Below are 18,910 nucleotides of genomic sequence, written 5' to 3' on the forward strand. Positions count from 1 at the left end.
GGTTGAATGTGTTCGAACAGCAACACGCGACCGCCTTCCCTCTGCCCATTTATCTAATCTGAGGTATTAAACACAAGTTTTACGTCTTTTTTGACTTCTGCTGTGAACATACGGTGAACAGCGCTATTTTTAGCCTTTCATTGATAAAACTAAAGCGGCGCTGATCTCCGTAGCTTCGTTTTGAAAGTGTGTAAAAGTTTCGCGATCCTATTTCATCAATTGCGCTGAAAATTCAGAGAAAGCTCTTACATACACACGTACAAAACTCTGTGCAGCATGTTTACTTGCTAAACAAGCAGTGGACTCCGACATAATATTAGTTTGCGTCCATATAAACTCATAATTACTCCCGCTCGGGTTTGAATGACAGCAGAGAGACTCGCCCACCGTCTCAAAGACCACCCCCTCACAGTATTCAGGACAGAAGCGGTCGAATGTGGACAAAAGAGACGGATTTTAATACCAGGTGTAAACGTAATGTGTCTCTCTCGTCCACTTGTGATCCGATCGATGAAAACACATCTTAATACCAAGTGTAAACAGCCCCAGTGTGTTTTCCCAGAATCAACACTAATGTGTTGTTTTTAACACATTCGTTCTAAGATTGTATGGGTTTGGCAAATGCTTTTATCCCTGGGTCTGTGAATCGAATAGGAATCAGGGCCGGCTCCTAGGCTAAGCCCATCCAAATGCCTTTCTTGCCCACCCAATCAGAATATAGTCAAAGACACCATTCATAGTTTATTTTACTACAGTATATACATTGGTCAACAGCAGTCTGAGGCGGGCTATGTTAGGGAATTAAGGAAGGACTATAGACGGTCCTAACAAATCAACACCAGAAAATTGCAGTATTTTTTATTTGCTAAAAGCAATGTCACTCTAAACTCACGACTCATGAGGTGGCCTATGTCTGTAGCGGAGAATCTGATGTGACACAAGATTTAAAAGCAGAATTACTTGTGTGCAATACTGTATGAAACTTTTAGCCTGTTGTTTCCGATAATCTCTCCACCTTAATTCCCAGTCATTTGAGTCCATTTAGTAGTCATTTAATTATGGATGGTCCGTTCACGTCTCAGGGTTGGAAATTACTGTGGGTTTTGGGCAAAAATGCAACAAAGATGAATAAAAATGCCCCTTAAATTCAAGACAAGGGGACAAACATGATCCTTTACAATTAAACCAAAAATGTATTATGACTGTCATGATCAAAATTAAAAGAAAATGAAGAAAAGCACAGATGACAGCATTAGATTTAGATCTGTTCACTTTGCATCATATATTTTATATGCATTATTTTTGCAGTGTTGAGAATTACAACCAATCACAGTCGTACTTGTTGAATGTAATGGACAATCAGTGTTGCTTAAATGAAATTAAAGAATTTGGTTAAAGTGTGCCACGTGAGTTTTTCATAGATAACAATGTGCAGATGCAAATAAGAGAGTCATTGTTCTGTAAAGTCAGACTTCTTAGTATATAGCAGAATTGAGTCACTAGTCCCTTTCACACATACAGTGTTTACTGGTAATTTACTGGTAAATTGCAGTTAACATGTCATGTGTGAACAGAACCTTTCCGGTAAATCAGTGCTCCCAATTTACCAGTAAGACAGGTTGTAAGATTAACGGTAATTTGCCGGTAAGCGCTGTGTGTGAACGAAAAATATAGCATTACCGGCATTTAGATGACGTCAGACCGCGCTGACAGATCGGGCGGGCCAATCAGAAAGTTTTTTATACAGGTGACGCAGACTGTTTACGGACGTTTCCACACACATGTTGCTTAAAAGTCGAGCACACCTGAAGTTAACATCCACATTTCTTCACCAAAGTTGTTTAAAACCGCTTACCATCTAATTGCCAAATTGCCGACGTCCTTAGCACACCATCTGTGAAGCCTAATGTGCAAACGCGCAGGTTCCGTTTGACGCCGCCACGCAATGTTGTTTGGTCACGAGCAACTTCGCGACCGTTTGCCACAGATGTGAAAACAACAAAATACGGACCGTGGATATTAAGTCATAACCCGCCGTTTACAAATACGACACGGATGGAGCTCGCCGGCCGCGCATCATAGGTAACTTCCGATTTCTCTCCGAGTTTACCGGTATTTTGATACTGATGTGTGAATGATGTCTTACTGGTAAAAAGACGGAATGTCACTGCATGTGTGAACAGCACATTTTTGTATTTACTGGTAAATTCATTCTGGTAAATTCATGGTAATTTACCAGAATTACTGTGTGAAAGAGGCTACTAACTGTTTCATTGTTGTTTGGTAGCTAGCTTTCTTTATACAGGGTTCCCAAGGGTCCTTGAAAGTTTGTAAATCTGGGGGAAATAATTCAAGGCCCTGGGAAGTTTTTGAAAATATATATAAATGGATACAGGTCATTGAAATTGCTTGAATCTATTTTATGCAAGAAGTTTTCTTTAAAAAAAAATCCATATTATTCCCTGTTTAGTGTAGGATAAAATCATAAAATTTCTAGCCTTTATGCACACGTGCTAAACTGTTCGCTATAAATGCTTATATCTTCTGTATGCGAATGTTGATTCATACCAAAATGCTTTTTTGCATAGGTGTGTTTGACACATGAAAACGTCTCGGGTTACGTATGTAACTGTTGCTCCCTGAGAAGGGAATGAGACACTGCGTCTCCATTTCCATATTTCCTGTGTCCCTGTAACGCCATCTTTGGCAATATTTCAGATAGTGATATACTTCCTGGCTCCCACATCACCCTGTCTTTGTCGTTAAGCCTCACCATTGGTTGAATTTGATATACACATTCAGACACACTTACCCCTGGAGGCGTCCGCAAAGTGTCACTGCAGTGACGCAGCGTGATTTCCCTCGAAAGGGAACTGTAACAATGTATCTTAAAAGGTAACACAATGTAACCTTGCTCTCACTTAAAATGTGTCCCCACATTTAGTCCTTGAATTTGAGGGTATTGGACCTGAAAAGTTCTTGAAAGGTCCTTGAATTTAAAGTTAACTAAGGTTTGGGAACCCTGTTTACATTTATTTGCAGTTTGATTAATAGTTTTTTTTTCATTAATGCATGAAACGGCAACCTAATAATGTATAATCTTTCTTAGCTCGTTAATATGCCGGGTAAAAATATTGCACAGACTTGGATTAAAATACATTTAGAAAACAATAACTTTAATCTCATAATTTTGTGTATATATATTGCCCACCCAGGATATCTGCCAGCCCACCATTCTATAGGTGGCAAAAACCATCCATGCTTTATCAGTTGAGCTACAGGAACACCATATCATATGTGATGTTCTCTTTTCTATGTCTCTCTGGAATCACATTCGGGTCTGATAGCTCAGTCTGATACTTTGTATAAAGATTGCTGAACTGTATAATGGACCATTCTCTTCACTGGCATCCGGTGTCCTAAAAATTTTAGTTTTATACATTTAGTTTACATTTTTTTTAAATATGCTCATTTTCCAGCTCCCCTAGAGTTAAACATCTAAGTTTTACAGTTTTGGAATCCATTCAGCTGATCTCCCGGTACCACTTTTAGCATAGCTTAGCATAATTCATTGAATCTGATTAGACCATTAGCATCGCACTCAAAAATGACCAAAGAGTTTTGATATTTTTCCTATTTAAAACATGCTTTCGTAGTTACATTGTGTACTAAGATCGACGGGTAATTAAAAGTTGCGATTTTTCAACTCGAAATAGCTAGGAACTATACTCTCATTCTGGCGTAATAATCAAGGAACTTTGCTGTTGTACCATGGGTGCAGCAGGCACAATAATATCATGCAGTACCCAAAAAAAATTGTCCCCAGCTAGGTATCTTTTAATTTGACTTTGAAGTTTGAAGTTACATTTAAAGTTATCTAGCTTACTTCCAGACCCGGAGATCGGCTAAATGGATTCCAAAACGGTATTTCCATTAAATAATAGTGTTCCTTTAAATAATATAAATTCAATCTGCAGCCAGTCGGACATACTTTAACATACATTTTAATGAAAATAATCTCCATATTTGCAGGATCACTTCACATCCCCTGATGAATATGAGGAGTCGTCTGTACTGTTCGAGGCGATCTCGTCCCACGAGCAGATGCTTGTTATTGCTCACGAGGGAGACCCGGCCTGGCGCAGTGCGGTGCTCTCCAACTCTCCCTCTTTGCTCGCCCTCAGACACGTGCTGGATGAAGGGACCAACGAATACAAGATCATAATGCTTAACAGACGTCACCTCAGCTTCAGGGTCATAAAGGTGAGTAAGAACAAAAGAGAAAAAACATTGACTAGAAAAGATCAAACTTTTTTGGTGGGTGCTCCCATGTGTAGGGTGCATCCCTTCGCACCCCCTCCAAAGAAAATTCATGACATAAAACAATCTCACACTTACAATTTGAATTAAACAAAACATATTAAATGATACTTTTTAGTGCTATTGGTTATTAGCATTACTGACGTTTACACCAAAATTATCATAAATTAATGTATTTTATAAAATCTGCCCTACAAAGGCAAAAGAGTGTAGAAAAATGACTTTAAAGTTTAGACTTTTTAGTGTCTTTAGTTGTCAGTTATTTTCTTCTTGATTTTTATTTTCTTGAAAAAACAACAAAATTGACTCAAGATATCCACATGATAAAGGAGGTCTTGAATGTCCCAAAAATATCAATAACAAATTTTCGACCAAAAAACGAAGTTACTGCCTTTTGCCTTTGTAGGGCAGAAATGTCCTAAAACTTGGCACCCCCTGGCATCATCTCGCACCCCCTAGTTTGAGATCCACTGCGTTAAGGAGAGAATTGGCACCTGTTTGCATAAATGTGATGTTAAAAAAACTCATTATTAATATTAAATAAGTAAATGTTTGTTCTCAGGTGAATAAGGAGTGTGTGCGCGGCCTGTGGGCAGGGCAACAGCAGGAATTGGTGTTTTTGCGGAACAGAAACCCAGAGCGTGGGAGCATCCAGAACGCCAAGCAAGCGTTACGCAACATGATCAACTCTTCATGCGACCAGCCAATCGGATACCCCATCTACGTGTCGCCCCTGACAACTTCTTACTGTAACACACACCCGCAGCTGGGACACATACTGGGTGGACCAATCAGCATCGCCAACATACGAAACTTCATTGTTAACACTTGGCACAGGTGTGTGTGGGTATGAATGAGAAAGAATGTTTTACTATTGTAATCATATTAATAGTGCTGCTCATCTCTCTTTGTATCTGTAGACTGCGTAAAGGTTGTGGTGCCGGCTGTAACAGCGGTGGGAATGTGGAAGATTGCGATGCAGGTGGTCTGTCGTGTGGCAGTGGGAATTCTGGGAATTCTGGGACAGGTGCGAGTGATTCCCAGCATAGCTCAGGACCCACAGCTCTGCATGCTTATGCACATCACTCGCTAGGTAAACGCATGCAATCATACTTACTGGATGAACACACAGACTGTTACTGTTTAACATGTATTCTAATGAGGTCTTATTAATACATGCAAATCCTCGTTTTAGGTTTGGCCTAATTTGTGTAACACTTTAATGCAAAGCATTTCAACAATAAATTGCAAAACTAAAAAACTTAAATATCCTTACCCACTTTTGTACAATATCAGTTTCAGATAAATAATTGACATACCTACAATAATCTGTCTCTCTCTCCAGGAATGAGTCAGAGTTCTCAGTCTGTGCAGTCGGGTTTGGTGCGCCAGTCACCCGCTCGCGCGTCTGTAGTGAGTCAGTCGTCCTCGTATCGCCACAGCAGCAGCCGTCAGTCTTCGCTCCGTACCTCTGTGACCGGTCTGGAGCCCTGCAGACGCTCATCCAGCAGCCAGCTGTCTCTCCGCACGCTACCCACCTCCCTCCAGTTACGCCTGGGCACCAACGCCTCAGCCGCTTCTGACCCGCCCGGCCCCTCCAGCTCTCTCTCCGCCCACTCCATCCCGCCCTGTAAACGACATGCTCACACGCTCGCAGGCCTGCTGGGAAACGAGGCCTTAGGGCTGGGGACAGACCACCATCCTTACCCCCACCATCATCTTCATCACATCCACCATCATTATCAAAATCCATCACTGTCCTGTTTGAGGAGGGATGATATCTCTTACAGAGTTCAGGTGAGCATCTGATTGGCTGGTTATAGTATGTTGCGTGTGGATTTTGTTACATTTATACATTGATTTGTATGTTGGTAGATCGTTGATGTAAGTCAGGTGTTGGATGTAATGAATCAGTCCAAGAGGAAGGAGCTGGTGTGGCCCGACGAGAGCATGAGACAGAGAGCCGGGCGAAACTTCTGGAGAGAGTGGGGCCCCTTAGAGGGCATGGAGGGTCATGTGAGTACATCACACACTCTTTAAAGGAAAAGTTCACCCACAAATGACCCTCATGTCATTCCAAACTCCGTTCATCTTCGGAACACAGTTTAAGATGTTTTATATTTGGTCCAAGAGATTGTGGACCCTTCATTGATAATCTACGTATGGTAAACTGTCCATGTCCAGAAAGGTAATAAAACATCATCAAAGTAGTCCATGTGACATCAGTGGGTCAGTTAGAATGTGTTGAAGCATCGAAAATACATTTTGGTCCAAAAATCACAAAAATGACGACTTTATTCAGCATTGTTTTCTCTTCCGCGTCTGTTGTGAAGCGAATGACGTATGACGCGGACGTGTTGTCTGGTGCACCCTGGCTTGGGTTTTTTTGTGCCTGGGCTTCGTTTACAGTCTGAGGAAGACGCACGCTGTAAGTAAAAAAAAAAAACTTTGCAAACATGTCTAAGGATAAAACATCATCCACGTCACCGCAGTCACGTGACTTTAGTTTCACGCATACGCTTCACAACAGAGAAGACAATGCTGAATAGTCTTAATTTTTGTGATTTTTGGACCAAAATGTATTTTCGATGCTTCAACACATTCTAACTGACCCACTGATGTCACATGGACTACTTTGATGATGTTTTTATTACCTTTCTTGGCATAGACAGTGCATAGATTTTCAATGAAGGGTCAACAAGCTCTCGGACTAAATATAAAACATCTTAAACTGTGTTCCGAAGATAAACAGAGGTCTTATGAGTTTGGAACGACATGAGGGTGAGAGTGAAAACAATTATGACATCATTTTTGGGTGAACTATCCCTTTAAAGCCTTTACAGTGTTTATTATTATGGGTGAAATTATTTATTTTTAACAGTGAATTTAGTCTTACATTTATAGTTACATTTATTAATGATAAAATTATTCATTTTTTTTTTAGGTGGTTCATCGATGGGTGCCTTGCAGCCGTGACCCGGTTAGTCGATCTCACATTGATAAGACCATCCTGCTGGTCCAGGTGGATGATAAACTGGTTCCTATTGTAGAGACAGGAGTGATTGAACTGGGGGCAGAGGTCTGAGGACACACACTTTTAATGTCAGGCCTCTGCAGGTGCCAGATAGTGGACGCTCCAAGCTGCTGATCGGGAGCAGGAATCCAGGGAATTGTGCAAACAAAGAAAATACACACACCCTGCAAGAAGCACACTTGCTGAAATCTGGACAGAAAGCTGCCTTGCTCTGTGTTTCTCGAATATGCTGCATGAGAGATCAGCTTCTGTAGACTTTTCTCTCTCTCTGCTTCTCCTTTATGAGCAGCGGTGGTCTCATTCTGTCTTTGAGTTTCTATGCATCTCATCAGCTCTTTGTAAACACATGCAAACACACGGGAAACACTAAGACGTGCTTGATACACAGACACAGAGGAAACAATTTTTTATTGCAGCTATAATTAAGTTTTATTTTGTATATTCTGCCAAATTAAATCGGGTGCAGTGTTGCCCTGGAAATCCAGTGAGTCGTGCTGCCAATTCAGACAAATAATCATGGTGGGGATGGTGAAGATGATCAAATAGAAAGCAGGTGCTTCCTATACAGACCTCTTCTTCTTCATCCCCACATATTTTTTTGAGGATACATTTCAGAAAAAGGTTGAGAAACTTTAACTTGCACTATGATTTTTTTTTCTTCTTTCATTTGTTTGATTTGCAGATGTGCACTACTCTCTTAGATCACAGAAATTATTTATTTCTATACGGTTTAAATCATCACGATTACCGATGCCTTTGGAATGATTAACGCAAAATCATCGACACTTTCATTTTCTGCCACTTTGACCGTTTTTATTTTTCGCTTGAGGACAGATGTGGTTTTTACCACATGTAGTTATGTACGAATATATATATATATATGTGTGTGTGCGTGTGTCTGTAAAAAGATTTGGCTTTGAATATTTATTATTGTATTTACATTTTGTTATATTGTTTTTCATTTACTGGACAAATAAAGATGCATAAATATGGAAATCTATCGATTTTGCCGAGTGACAGATGACATTGCACTTTAATTCATTCTCATAAACCAGAGTTTATATGGTGGTTGAGGTCATATACATGTGACATGAGGGTGAAGGTTTCTATCTCTCATGAAATTATCAGTTGTCAGCTGATCAGTTAAGCTTTGATTTAATTGATTAAATGCTGTTTTTCTCTGTACTGATGGTGTACAGCCATGGCCAAAAATATACATTTTCTGCGTTAGTGATTTTAGATAATTTTCTTAATATGGTATACTGCATTTCGTATAATTACTAGCAATTCATAAGTGTTTCACTACTATTCTTTATTCATGGCTGTGTTCCTGCAAAAAATTTTACGAGCTCATTCCCATGACTGAGAAGCAATGTTTTAGGATGCTTTACTGTTGGCATGACACAGCAATGATGGTAGCGCTCCCCTTTTTTTCTCTTGACAAGTTTCTTCTGAATGCCCCAAACAATTGACAAGTGATAACTAAGTTGCTCGAGGAACAGAACATCGAAATTTTGGGTCCATAGCCAGAAAACTCCCCAGACCTTAATCCTACTGAAAACTTGTGGTCAGTCCTCAAGAGGTGCGTAGACATACAAAAGCCCACATATTAAAGTATTTTAATATCATAAAACATAATAGGGACTTTTAAGGGAAATTTTCAGTATCAGACATGTACCCATTAACAGATACACCTGTGAAGAATGACTTTTAAGAATGCGCTTTTGAGTAAAGGGTCTTCATATATTAGTAATAGTGCTGGGAAAAGATTAATCGCATACAAAATAAAAGTTTTTGCATAATATATGTGTGTGTGCTGTGTGTAATCATTATGTATTTAAATACACTCACATACATATATACATTTCAGAAATTTTTAATATATATATATATATAAATTAAAAAGTTATATATTTATATATATATATATATATATATATATAATTTATTTATATACAATATAGAATATATAAAAATATAAATAAATATATATACACACATGTTTCTGAAATACATACATGAATGTGTGTGTATTTATAGATACATAATAATTACACACAGCACACACTTGTATATTATGCTAAAAATCACTTTTATTTTGTATGCGATTAATCGCGATTAATCTTTTCATAGCACTAATTCATAATATTAATTGCTGTAATAAATTACTACTAAAAATCATAACACAGATGGACTAATCTTACACGACAGGTATCAGATCAAAAACCTGCAAAACCAGCATATGTTGTGTTTTGGTGCTGGTTTGCTAGTGAACACCAGCTAAACCAGCACTAGCACCAGCCCATGCTGGTCATACCATCAAGAGCAGCATATGTTGTGTTTTGGTGCTGGTATGCTGGTGACCACCAGCTAAACCAACATAATTCCCATGCTGTTTTTTTCAGCAGGGTGTATCTTATTCTTAACACCAACTAACAGAAGCATGAAACACAACTGCTTGCCTTGCAAATGTGTTATAACATGGGACACACTGTCCTGTAAAAACGGCACTACAGATGACATCACGTCAGCATTAAAAACCTCTAGTTACAGTGAAACATCAGTCATATGACAAACGCATGATTGATCATGCGCTGTCGGTTCTTCTCCCCAGATGGTAAAAAGCACAGGTGTTAATTCAAATAGATGAAACTGATTAATAAATGTTGTGTAACTAATTTACTAAATCCCCTAAGATAACAGTGGCATTTCCCTAAATCATTTCTTACTGTAATACATCCTCTTACGTCGTATTACTGGCGAACCACAACAGACATGCGGGTATAATTTTATTTTAATGATTTTTTTGTTTTGTTTTCCAGCGAAACTTACGGCACATGACCGACTAGTCATGCGGTTATTTAAGGGCCCGCCCGTTCAGGGACAAGAAAATTCTGATTGGCTAACGTACTCAGGTTCTTTAAGATGATTGGATGGCGCACAACCTGTTTCTGTTTTCGGAGAGCGCGCATGCGCACTCAACGATCAGCCTGTAATAAATATCGCGTCGGTCGAGATCGAATATGTTCTTGCGGTGCCTACAGTAGAAGGTAAGCGCACAAAAACTGTTGTTGTCTTTGTTTTGGTCATTGGTTTATAGAAATGGCTTGTTTCGTTTGCTTGCGCTATTAAAAATATGCAGTTGAAATTTTTGTGTTCGGCTGTATTTGCAGCCCAGATTTCCTTGTCTGGGAATGTGACTCATTTGTCCAGACCTTTGTAAAGTCATTATTAGGTTCCATGTTTGTTTATTACTGTAGTTGTAACCGTACTTCCTATGGTGTTTTTTACTAGTTATTATACTAGTGCAGTATAATAAATAATGTATCATTTAAATTTATAGAGAGAGAGAGAGAGAGAGAGAGAGAGAGAGAGACTAGACATGTAATTTGATGTTTTTTAAAGTATGCATTGTATTTTTATTCTAGTAGACTGCAGAGATGACTCCACAGACAGTAGGTGTTTTAGGCCTCATCCTAAGTGTGGTGCTGATAGTGAGTGGTTTTCCTACTGAGCAGCCAGAAAATGGGAAGCACTGGGTTGTCATTGTGGCTGGATCCAATGGCTGGTACAACTACAGACATCAGGTGAGAGTGCAGGGCGTTTTTGGGCTATTTTTCTTTATACTTGTCTATTACTTTAACTTGAATTGCTTTGTATCCTTTTGTATGTGTGCATAAATAGGCTGACGTTTGCCACGCCTACCAGATCGTCCGTAAGAACGGAATCCCAGATGAGCAGATTGTGGTGATGATGTATGATGATCTGGCTAAAGACCCTAAGTGAGCATGACCTTTTTCTTAACTAGTGCTATTGTATTGGTAAATATCTGTGATTGTAACCATTTCCAATTGGTTTGAGGTTTGGAAGAGATCATCCATGATCTGGGAAGTTGCTTTTTTCTTTCATAACGGTTGTTGATAAAAACGGTTAAATAGCTTACTGTGTTATTACTGTGTAATTACTGTGTAATGCATTTGGATTGCTAAGACAGTGTATTTAAAGAGCACACACATAAAGCATACAGACTGATGCTTTACAGAAGTCACAAACATCTTACGCAAGCACCAAGAGCAGAAAGTGATGCATGATGAAGCATGTTTGGATATAGTTTGTTTTAACTTCAGGTCACATAATTCCACTTTGTATATTTTTGACAGACTACAGTTTGTCAGAATATGCAGTTTATGGTAATAAAGGAAAATAAAAAAGTTAAATTGTAGACATTATTTCCTTTGCACAACTGCACAACGTTGCACAACTGAGATTTCATAGTGACTTCTTTGAGTTTATATTTAGGTCAGGTGTTCTGGTTTAATGAACCAATAAAGGAAGACGATTGTAGTTTGTTGTGACCTTTGGATCAGTCACATGGTTCTGCGGGTTAATTGTAAACTTATGTTAACCTAAAAAGAAAGGTGTGGTTAAGTACACTGGTTTGACTAAATCGCAACACTGACATACTTGCGGTATAAAGTGTCATATGATTGTATTTATGTGTCCAGTAACCCAACCCCGGGAGTGATCATAAACAGACCCAATGGAACCGATGTTTACAAAGGGGTGCTGAAGGACTACACTGGTGATGTGAGTCATCTGAGACTTCTAAATCTGATATTTGAGATTGTAAACGGTGGGTGTTTGCCATTCGTTGATTCAAAATTTTGTGTGTTTGTGATTTAGGATGTGACTCCTCAGAATTTCCTGGCGGTGTTGAAAGGTGATGCATCTGGTGTGAAAGGAGGATCTGGGAAAGTGCTGAAGAGGCAAGTTAACATAGGGATGGGGTCAACGGGTCGTATGTGTGTTTTGTGTCTCCAACATAGAAACAAGAACATTAAGTTAGTATCGAAATTAACATATGGGGGATTTTAGTGTTCTCCCCCCTTCAGTTACAGGAAAACTATGTTTATTTCTCTTTCTGCGTCTCTGTTTGTACATGCTGAGTCAGAAATGCTGTTTAACAGGTCTTGTGATTTTTTTTCTTTGTTTCTTCCTCCTGGCAGCGGTCCAAATGATCATGTGTTTGTCTATTTTACTGATCACGGAGCCCCAGGTCTAGTGGCCTTTCCTAATGATGAGGTAAGCGCTTTTCACTTCCTCTGTTGATTTTACTGAATCAGATCCTTTCAGGCGATTAAACACGCTACTTCCTTAAAATAGTGTATAGAAATGTAATGAACATGCAGTGAAATGTTTTCATGTTTCGCTTTTTTATTGTATAACATATAGGTGCTGGTCATATAATTAGAATATCATCAAAAAGTTGATTTATTACACTAATTCCATTGAAAAAGTGAAACTTGTATATTGTATTCATTCATTACACACAGATTGATATATTTCAAATGTTTATTTCTTTTAATTTGGATAATTATAACAGACAACTAGGTAAAATCCCAAATTCAGTATCTCTTATATTACTTAAGACCAATACAAAGAAAGGATTTTTAGAAATCTTGGCCAACTGAAAGTATGAACTTGAAAAGTATGTACAGCACTCAATACTTTGAGGTGTGGCTCATTTTGCCTGAATTACTGCAGCAATGCGGTGTGGCATGGAGTTGATCTGTCTGTGGCACTGCTCAGGTGTAATGAGAGCCCAGGTTACTCTGATAGTGGCCTTCAGCTCTTCTGCATTGTTGGGTTTGGCATATCGCATCCTCCTCTTCACAAGGTTAAGGTCAGGCGAGTTTGCTGGCCAATTAAGAACAGGGATACCATGGTCCTTAAACCAGGTACTGGTAGCTTTGGCACTGTGTGTAGGTGCCTAGTCCTGTTGGAAAATTTAGTCTGCATCTCCATAAAGTTGGTCAACAGCAGAATGCATGAAGTGCTCTAAAACATCCTGGTATACGGCTGTGTTGACCTTGGACGTCAGAAAACACAGTGGACCAACACCAGCAGATGACATGGCACCCCAAACCATCACTGACTGTGAAAACTTTACACTGGACCTCAAGCAACGTGGATTGTGTGCCTCTCCTCTCTTCCACCAGACTCTGGGACCCTGATTTCCAAAGGAAATGCAAAATTTACATTCATCAGAAAACATATCTTTGGACCACTCAGCAGCAGGCCAGAAGCGAGATGCTTCTGACACTGTCTGTTGTTCAAGAGTGGCTTGACACAAGAAATGCGACAGCTGAAACTTATGGCTTGCATATGTCTGTGCGTAGTAGTTCTTGAAGCACTGACTCCAGCTGCAGTCCACTCTTTTTGAATCTCCCCCACATTTTTGAATGGTTCGCGGTGACCCCTTTGCTTGTACACTTTTTTCTACCACATCTTTTCCTTCCCTTCGCCCCTCTATTAATGTGTTTGGACGCAGACCTCTGTGAACAGCCAGTCTCTTTTGCAATGACCCTTTGTGTCTTGCCCTTCTTGTGCAAGGCGTCAATGGTCATCTTTTGGACAACTGTCAAGTCAGCAGTCTTTCCCATGATAAAAATGTGTAGCCTACAAAACTAGACTGAGAGACCATTCAGTTATAATCATTGAAATTAAAAGAAATAAATATGTAAAATATATCAGTCTGTGTGTAATGAATGAATGAAATACACATATTTCACTTTTTGAATGGAATTACTGAAATAAATTAATTTTTGATGATATTCTAATGAAATGACCAGCACCTGTATCTGATATAACAATAATTGGCAAGTTTTATTAGCAAGTTGACAACAGATTTTGAAACTTTGTTTCAATTCAGCTTATTACTGTGTTCTCAAATTTTGTCACGCACAATATTGCAAACATCATATCTAAATCTAAAAAATAGTGTTCCTTCCTTATAGGAATTAGCTTTTGTGCTTTTAAAATTTGTCTTGACAGCAGTAAATCAGCTGACATTAAAATCACTCGTATGAGTAACCCATTAACTTGTAGACGGTTGCTATATTGACATCTTTTCCAGTAAATATGTGTTTCCCTGCAATGTATGAGTAATATTGCTTCACATCTCAATTGACGTGATCATGAGTTATTTTATATTAGGGTTGCTGTCATCTCAAGTAAATTATTATAAATCCCGTCTCTCTTTTGTCTTGTTTTAGCTTCACGTAGAAGACCTGATGGAGGCCATCAAGTACATGCACAGCAACAATAAATACAAGAAGGTAACTGTTACTTGTGTTTTTATCACAATTTGATATAAAGCTGCAATGCATTATTTTTAAATCTCTCTCTCTCTCTCATACACAAACACAAAGATGGTGTTTTATATTGAGGCCTGTGAGTCTGGCTCTATGATGAAGCCTCTTCCAGTTGACATTGATGGTAAGTTACTCTGACATCATCACATGTTGTGTGTGATTTGGACAGTTGTTATAATCCTGCCTTTGTGTTTTAGTGTATGCCACGACCGCAGCTAATGGTAAGGAGTCCTCATACGCCTGTTACTACGATGAGGCCAGAGACACTTACTTGGGAGATTGGTACAGTGTCAACTGGATGGAGGACTCAGACGTGGTATGAATACACAAACATCTGACAAAAAATTTATACCACACGTGTAATTCCATTGAAAGATGGTTTAAACAGTGTTTCTTTTGTTTTTATAGGAGGATCTGAGCCAGGAAACACTCGCGAAACAATTCAAGATCGTGAAAGCCAAAACCAACACCAGCCACGTGATGCAGTACGGAAATAAGGTAATTTGGGCAATTGTGACTTGTCACTTTAGGTCACAAAGATAAGCAAGTGTCGGCGAAAGCAGAAATGCTGTTTTGGTCAGTGACAGTAATGTAACCTTTTCTGTGTACTCGTATTTCAGACGCTGTCCCACATGAAGGTGGTTGCCTTCCAGGGTAACTCGAAAGGTCGCGTTGAGACGTCTGAGCCCATGTCATTACCTGTGATTAAGGAACTTGACCTCATAAGCAGTCCCGATGTGCCACTTGCAATCATGAAGAGGAAACTTATGAAAACCAATGATATCAAGGCCGCCCACGTTCACCTGCAGGAAATCAATGCACATCTGCAGGTATGAGACCCTGGCATGTATCAATCACGTCATACTGGCCCTATCATATAAAAGGAGCATGATGGGCTGTGCTGCTTTATATCGTAAAAAGAATTGAAGACTCAAGGTGAAATTTTTTATTATATTTAGGGTCAAGCCCTATCTAAATATACCTTGTTGAGCATGACCCTGTGATTGCTGCTTGCGGATATATTTTGCACTTTTTTTTGTAAAATGCAGGTGCGGGAGCTGCTTGCAAACACCATGCGTAAGATCGTAGAACACGTGGTGCAGGACAAAGAGGAAGTGCAGACTTATCTGGATGGGCGGGAAGATCTCACACAGTATGCCTGCTATAAAACCACCGTCAAACACTACAAACAGCACTGCTTTAACTGGAACCAACAAGAGGTATACACAAGCAACAGGGGTTTTTGTATCCTGTAGTATTGGCTAGAAACGCTTGACCTTAAATGTTACACTTATACACTTAACTTTTATTTAACCTTTTAAGACCTGTATGTGGACATCACATTTTTTGTTGTTTGCACCATAATACTTAATTCTGTGGAACCTGTTGAACACAAACTTGGACAATTACACTGCTTCATGTTCAAAGAAAAATATTTGGTTTTTATATTTATTGGTTTTTCCTAACTTAGTTACTGTTGACTAACTTTGTTCCTCTGTGTGTTGCAGTATGAATATGCTCTGAGACACTTGTATGCTTTAGTCAACCTGTGTGAGGGAGGATACCAGGCCAATAGGTAAAAACACACATATATTTTTAACTCTCTCATAAACCATTTTACAGCTCAGTGTCTTAAAGGAAAACACCACAGTTTTTCAATATTTTACTATGTTTTTACCTCAACTTAGACAAATTAATACATACCTTTTTTTCAATGCATGCACTTCATCTTTGTACAGCGCGTTGTGAATGTGTTAGCCGTTAGCCTGGCCCCATTCATTCCTTAGGATCCAAACCGGGATGAATTTAGAAGCCACCAAACAATTCCATGTTTTCCCTATTTAACGTCTGTTAGTTACATGAGTAAGTATGGTGAACTGAGAACTATATTATATGGCAGAAGAGCACTTAATTTGCATACTAAGTGCTCTTCCGTCATACAATATATTTCAAATTTTTTATCCGCTCAAAAAAAGCGCCATGTTTTATTTTGTGCCACTATACTTACTCGTGTAACTACTCGTGTAACAGTCTTTAAATATGGAAAACATGGAAGTGTTTGGTTGCTTCTAAATTCATCCCTGTTTGGATCCTAAGGAATGAATGGGGCTAGGCTAAATGCTAACACATTCACGACGCACTGTACAAAGATTAAGTGCATGCATTGATAAAAGATAAGTATGTATTAATTCATCTAAGTTAAAGTAAGAAGATAGTAAATATTGAAAAACGGTAATGTTTTCCAAGTAAAAATGCAGCGTAAAGCCCTTGGGGATGTTTTGGCGCCCCCTTCCTGCAGTAGCTGGTCACGATCTTGTATCTGGGATAGAAAAGTGAATAGAAGAGCTCATGTATGCCTGAGCATATAAGGATTTTGTTGCTGAATAATACAAATATACCCATACAAATATGATTACAAATACACTTATAGGATTCTTGTTATAAAACCATGCACACAGAACAGTTCAATGCAAAAATACACTGGAGACAAAAACATAATGCAATGTAAAACAGGCACAACTAACGCAAGTAGTACTGTAAAAAATAAATGCATTCAAATCAGAAAAAATTATATGATATTGAAGTTTTGTTTATATAAATATATTACACAAGGTTGTAAATGAAAGATATTTTGTTATTCAAACAGTGCTTTAATATCTCTCTGTTCTCACAGAATCACACTGGCTATGGATCATGTGTGTTACTTCAGACTGTAGAAATGTGAACCGCTGAGGGCTTGTGTTGGATGAACTTCACTTTGCACTAAAGAATCTGACTGTGGGGAAATCATTAACATCACACTGCGATCGAATCCTAGCTTTGGTTTTAATCTGTTTGAAAGTGTTTTTATGAGGAATTTCACTTTTACATTTTTATTGTGAATGTTTTACAGCTTTTATATTTTACTCAAAAGTGGTGTGTTTTAGGCTGCTGCCCACGAGAACTTCTAAATCCTGACAACTTTTTTATTCCCTGAGATATTTCTGCACCTCAGTGACAGTTATTGTCAATCGAGTAATATGTCGAGTGTATAAACCAAACTATTTGCATGTCCAGCCTAGAAATAAGGTTGAATTCTATAGGATGTTAAATGGAAACAAAGATACATTTATTTAAACACTAGCATTGTGCTACACAATATACTTGTTATATATGTATTGAGACATGACAGTGCCCATTTTATCTTCTTGTGAAAACAATGTAGCTTAAGCATTTATTGGTTGTATACCTATTACAGTATAGATATATAATATCGTACATTAAGTACAAAACAAATTATTTACGTAAAAACGTGTGGTCATACCTAACAAGAAGTGTCTTAAATGACTGAGATCAGCTCACAAAAACAGCTGCAGTTTAAGCAGTTAATAATCAGGTTTGTTTTGTGTGATGACTGTAGTGTTAGGCTGGTTATTTTGTCAAGTGCTCTGCATTAAGACTAAATTCAGGCCTCATCCCTCTGAACTAAAGGAGGAGTTGTGTGTAAAAAAAATTAATTTTGTTTAGATTTGGTACGCTGATGGAAGGCAAGTTTGCACAGGTGACAAATGAGCTAAAACTTCTGAAACTATACTGAACTACTGTACAAGTTATTCTGTCAATATTCTTAATTTTTGTTAAGCAGTGTCATTTGATTTAAAAAAAATTAAATAAATGTATTAAGTCTTTGAATTATTTTTTTTCTCCAGCCAATGTAAAAATGTATTCTGTGAACAAAAAAACAGGGAATACTATATAGATGATCATTTTATTATAAAGAATTTATTTAAAATGGAGACATGAACCAATGACATGATAGGGGACATATACCAAAAATCTAGTTTAAACTCATTTTTACATTGATGATAAAACATTTTATTGGGATGGTTTGCATCGTCTGATGTTGCCATAATTAAAAATATCTAAATTTATAAAAGAATAAGAGCGGTTTTCTAGTCACATGACAATCAAAAGGCTTTATGTGTGGTTATACCAGAATGACTTTGTCTCTATGAGTCGGTTTCATGGACAGGGTTTAGGTTAAACCAGAACTAGGCTTAAGTTATATAAGGATATTTAAAGGGGACATTAAGATGTAAAATAAATCTTTGGTGTCCCCAGAGTATATATGTGAATTTATATCTCAAAATACCTTATAGATAATTTATTATGCCATGTTAAATTTGCCACTTTGTAGGTGTGAGCAAAAATGTGCCGTTTTGGGTGTGTCCTTTAAAATGCAAATGTTTTAATCTATGCACTAAATGCAGTGCCGTGGTTGGATAGTAAGATTAAGAGGCGGTATTATACCCTTCTGACATCACAAGGGGATCCGTATTTCAATTGCCTATTTTTTCACATGCTTGTAAAGAATGGTTTATCAAATATAAAATTACTGGGTAGTTTCTTTTTCACATTTTCT

The 18,910-nt window shown here is 38.2% G+C and overlaps 2 protein-coding genes across 4 annotated transcripts in view; both read left to right on the forward strand.

Moving 5' to 3' along the window:
- pcnx1 (pecanex 1) overlaps positions 1-8,354 on the forward strand; it is a 39,271-nt gene extending 30,917 nt beyond the window's left edge. The window contains exons 30-35 of one of the 2 annotated variants that reach the window (XM_065296372.1): positions 4,033-4,263; positions 4,883-5,157; positions 5,241-5,413; positions 5,666-6,117; positions 6,196-6,336; positions 7,265-8,354. In XM_065296372.1, the coding sequence (XP_065152444.1) occupies positions 4,033-4,263; positions 4,883-5,157; positions 5,241-5,413; positions 5,666-6,117; positions 6,196-6,336; positions 7,265-7,405 (1,413 nt within the window). In that variant the 3' untranslated portion in view covers positions 7,406-8,354. Of the gene's footprint in view, positions 1-4,032; positions 4,264-4,882; positions 5,158-5,212; positions 5,414-5,665; positions 6,118-6,195; positions 6,337-7,264 lie in introns of those variants that run through there. The other variant, XM_065296373.2, reaches the window with a different exon arrangement.
- A 1,942-nt stretch (positions 8,355-10,296) lies between these two features.
- lgmn (legumain) lies at positions 10,297-18,180 on the forward strand. Of its 2 annotated transcripts, none has more exons than XM_065296374.1 (14): positions 10,297-10,404; positions 10,783-10,941; positions 11,039-11,136; positions 11,860-11,941; positions 12,038-12,120; positions 12,361-12,436; positions 14,410-14,472; positions 14,566-14,632; positions 14,706-14,824; positions 14,917-15,006; positions 15,129-15,338; positions 15,558-15,728; positions 16,017-16,084; positions 17,183-18,180. In XM_065296374.1, the coding sequence occupies exons 2-14, from the start codon at positions 10,795-10,797 to the stop codon at positions 17,223-17,225; spliced, it is 1,317 nt and encodes a 438-aa protein (XP_065152446.1). In that variant the 5' UTR covers positions 10,297-10,404; positions 10,783-10,794; the 3' UTR covers positions 17,226-18,180. The 2 variants fall into 2 exon arrangements, with proteins under 2 accessions (XP_065152446.1, XP_065152447.1); XM_065296375.2 differs by having other exon boundaries at positions 10,321-10,404; positions 10,786-10,941.
- Positions 18,181-18,910: the final 730 nt, after the last annotated feature.

This window comes from Paramisgurnus dabryanus, chromosome 20 (genome assembly GCF_030506205.2).
Source record: "Paramisgurnus dabryanus chromosome 20, PD_genome_1.1, whole genome shotgun sequence".
NCBI lineage: Eukaryota > Metazoa > Chordata > Actinopteri > Cypriniformes > Cobitidae > Paramisgurnus > Paramisgurnus dabryanus.